At 50.5% G+C, this 1,825-nt stretch overlaps 1 protein-coding gene across 1 annotated transcript; it reads right to left on the bottom strand.

Annotated features, from left to right (window-relative positions):
• Nucleotides 1-253: 253 nt before the first annotated feature.
• On the bottom strand, nt 254-1,817 carry LOC120859624 (BOLA class I histocompatibility antigen, alpha chain BL3-7-like). The gene is made up of 5 exons (XM_040235656.1): nt 1,483-1,817; nt 1,269-1,373; nt 801-833; nt 604-659; nt 254-440 (listed from the first exon to the last, which is right to left on the bottom strand). Exons 1-4 carry the CDS (start codon nt 1,808-1,810, stop codon nt 628-630), a joined length of 498 nt encoding a protein of 165 aa, XP_040091590.1. The 5' UTR covers nt 1,811-1,817; the 3' UTR covers nt 254-440; nt 604-627.
• Between the last annotated feature and the right edge of the window lie 8 nt (nt 1,818-1,825).

Raw genomic sequence — 1,825 nt, 5'->3', positions numbered from 1 at the left:
CCTCAGGCCACATGTTGTATTGCTACAGCATAACAACTACTCACATAGACATCAGTGCCACTTGTGTTTCTCACAGGTGCTGTTTTTCCCTTCTTGGCAACCAACCTTCCTTCAACACTACATCACAGCATATTTTTCTTTTTAGAAAACAATTATTGTTGACTTATGGGTCCTATTCTCCAACCAAATGTAAACCTAAATTAGACTCTGTTTTAAGGGATTGCAAGGTGGCAATAAAACATGGTATTAAAACAGTCCCAGGTGAGGAGGGGTAGTGGTAGAATCAGGCCAGGCTCACCACTTTTTTACATTATGCTAATAGCAGCACAGAAACATTCAGATGACTTCTGCAGAAACAGAAGTCAGATCTTCAAGTCATAATGCAGGGTTGGGATATGGAATCTTGCACCACTCAGTCCCCACGAGGTAGCTGTTTCACACTGTGAAAGAAAAGAATCATGAACCAGTGTAGGTCAGTCATGTAAGGGCTCACATTCTCCACAGCCCCCCACATGCTCACATGTCCCACTCAAAGACCCCCATCAGCCACTGTGTCCCCCGTGCCCCAACTCCTCTTCCCGTCAAGACCCTCCAGGGTCTCACCTTTAGGATCCATGAGAGCTCTGGTCACACATCAGAGCTCTGGGCACTGCCACTGCCTGGGGGAGAACAAGACCAGGATGTGGTCAGAACCCACAGGAGAGAAACTAGAGAAGGAACTTTGAGGAGGGTGAGCCCCCCATGGCCTCTTGTCTGCACCCTCAGAAGGGTCTCAGGAATTGCGCCCCCTCTGTACTTACTTGCATCCTGAGTGTAGCTCCCTCTATTTTCACCTGCAAGAAGAAAACATCACGTGAGAATCCATGGAGAAGACTGAATCATGATATCCTAGAGAAACCCTCTAGTTCTGGACCCCAGAGAACTTTCTGGAACTGTAACCCAAAATCCAGGACAGAATCAGGAATACAAAGAAAGGAGATGTGGGGGGGACTGGACCATCTCCAACCCTTCTAGAGGTCTGAACTCAGTGGGGACCTTCCCCTCCGACCTTCAAGGGCTGAGAAACAGGCCCCAACTGGAATTATGAAGGTGAAAAATCTTTCATTTTCACATGTACTTTACAAAAGGGTCAATGTTAGCATCAGCTCCAGACCAGCAAGCCCATTTGTGTGGATGGTATTTTCCAGGAACTGGGCAGACAAACTGCTACCTGGCATGAAACCCCTCAGTGAGACAAGAAAACTCAGATCCCTCCCTCCCTTCCCTACCTGAGCGCTTCTTCCTCCAGATCACAGCTCCAGCCACCACAGCCACCACGAGGAGAACCAGGCCAACAATGATGCCCATGGTGAGGAAGGAGGTCTGAGGAGGTTCTGTGGAGGAGAAGGAAGAGGCCCTGACCTCAGGCTTCAGTCCTGACCTTTGAGTCCTGAAGGGCTCCTGCTTTATCTGAGAAAAGCTCCATCCGATTCCCTTCCTTACCCCATCTCAGGGTGAGGGGCTCCTGAAGCCCCTCATGCTGCACACGGCAGGTGTATCTCTGCTCCTCTCCGGAAGGTACCACCAGGGCCGCCCACTTCTGGAAGGTTCCATCCCCTGAAGGCCTGGTCTCCACAAGCTCCATGTCCTGGGTCCGGTCCTCCTCGTCACGCTGCCAGGTCAGTGAGATCTCCTCAGGGTAGAAGCCCAGGGCCCAGCACCTCAGGGTGACCTCACGGTCAGAGATCGGGTGATGGGTCACATGTGCCTTTGGAGGGTCTGAGGAAGAAGAATCAGAAAATTCACACTTTATTTTATTCCCATGGGCCATGGAGGAAGCATCATG

The sequence above is a fragment of the Oryx dammah genome, unplaced genomic scaffold (assembly GCF_014754425.2).
Source record: "Oryx dammah isolate SB20612 unplaced genomic scaffold, SCBI_Odam_1.1 HiC_scaffold_1981, whole genome shotgun sequence".
NCBI lineage: Eukaryota > Metazoa > Chordata > Mammalia > Artiodactyla > Bovidae > Oryx > Oryx dammah.
The sequence above is the reverse complement of the archived record's forward strand: the minus strand, read 5'-3'. Positions and strand labels throughout refer to the sequence as shown.

What these genes read in the sequence shown, in the direction of transcription:
- LOC120859624 (XM_040235656.1), bottom strand. Translation starts at nt 1,810, where the DNA reads ATGGCCCATGGGAATAAAATAAAGTGTGAATTTTCTGATTCTTCTTCC. An exon ending in GCCCCTCACCCTGAGATGGG is followed by an intron (nt 1,374 to 1,482) that starts GTAAGGAAGGGA and finishes TCTCCTCCACAG; the next exon opens with AACCTCCTCAGACCTCCTTC. An exon ending in CTGGAGGAAGAAGCGCTCAG is followed by an intron (nt 834 to 1,268) that starts GTAGGGAAGGGA and finishes TTCTTCTTGCAG; the next exon opens with GTGAAAATAGAGGGAGCTAC.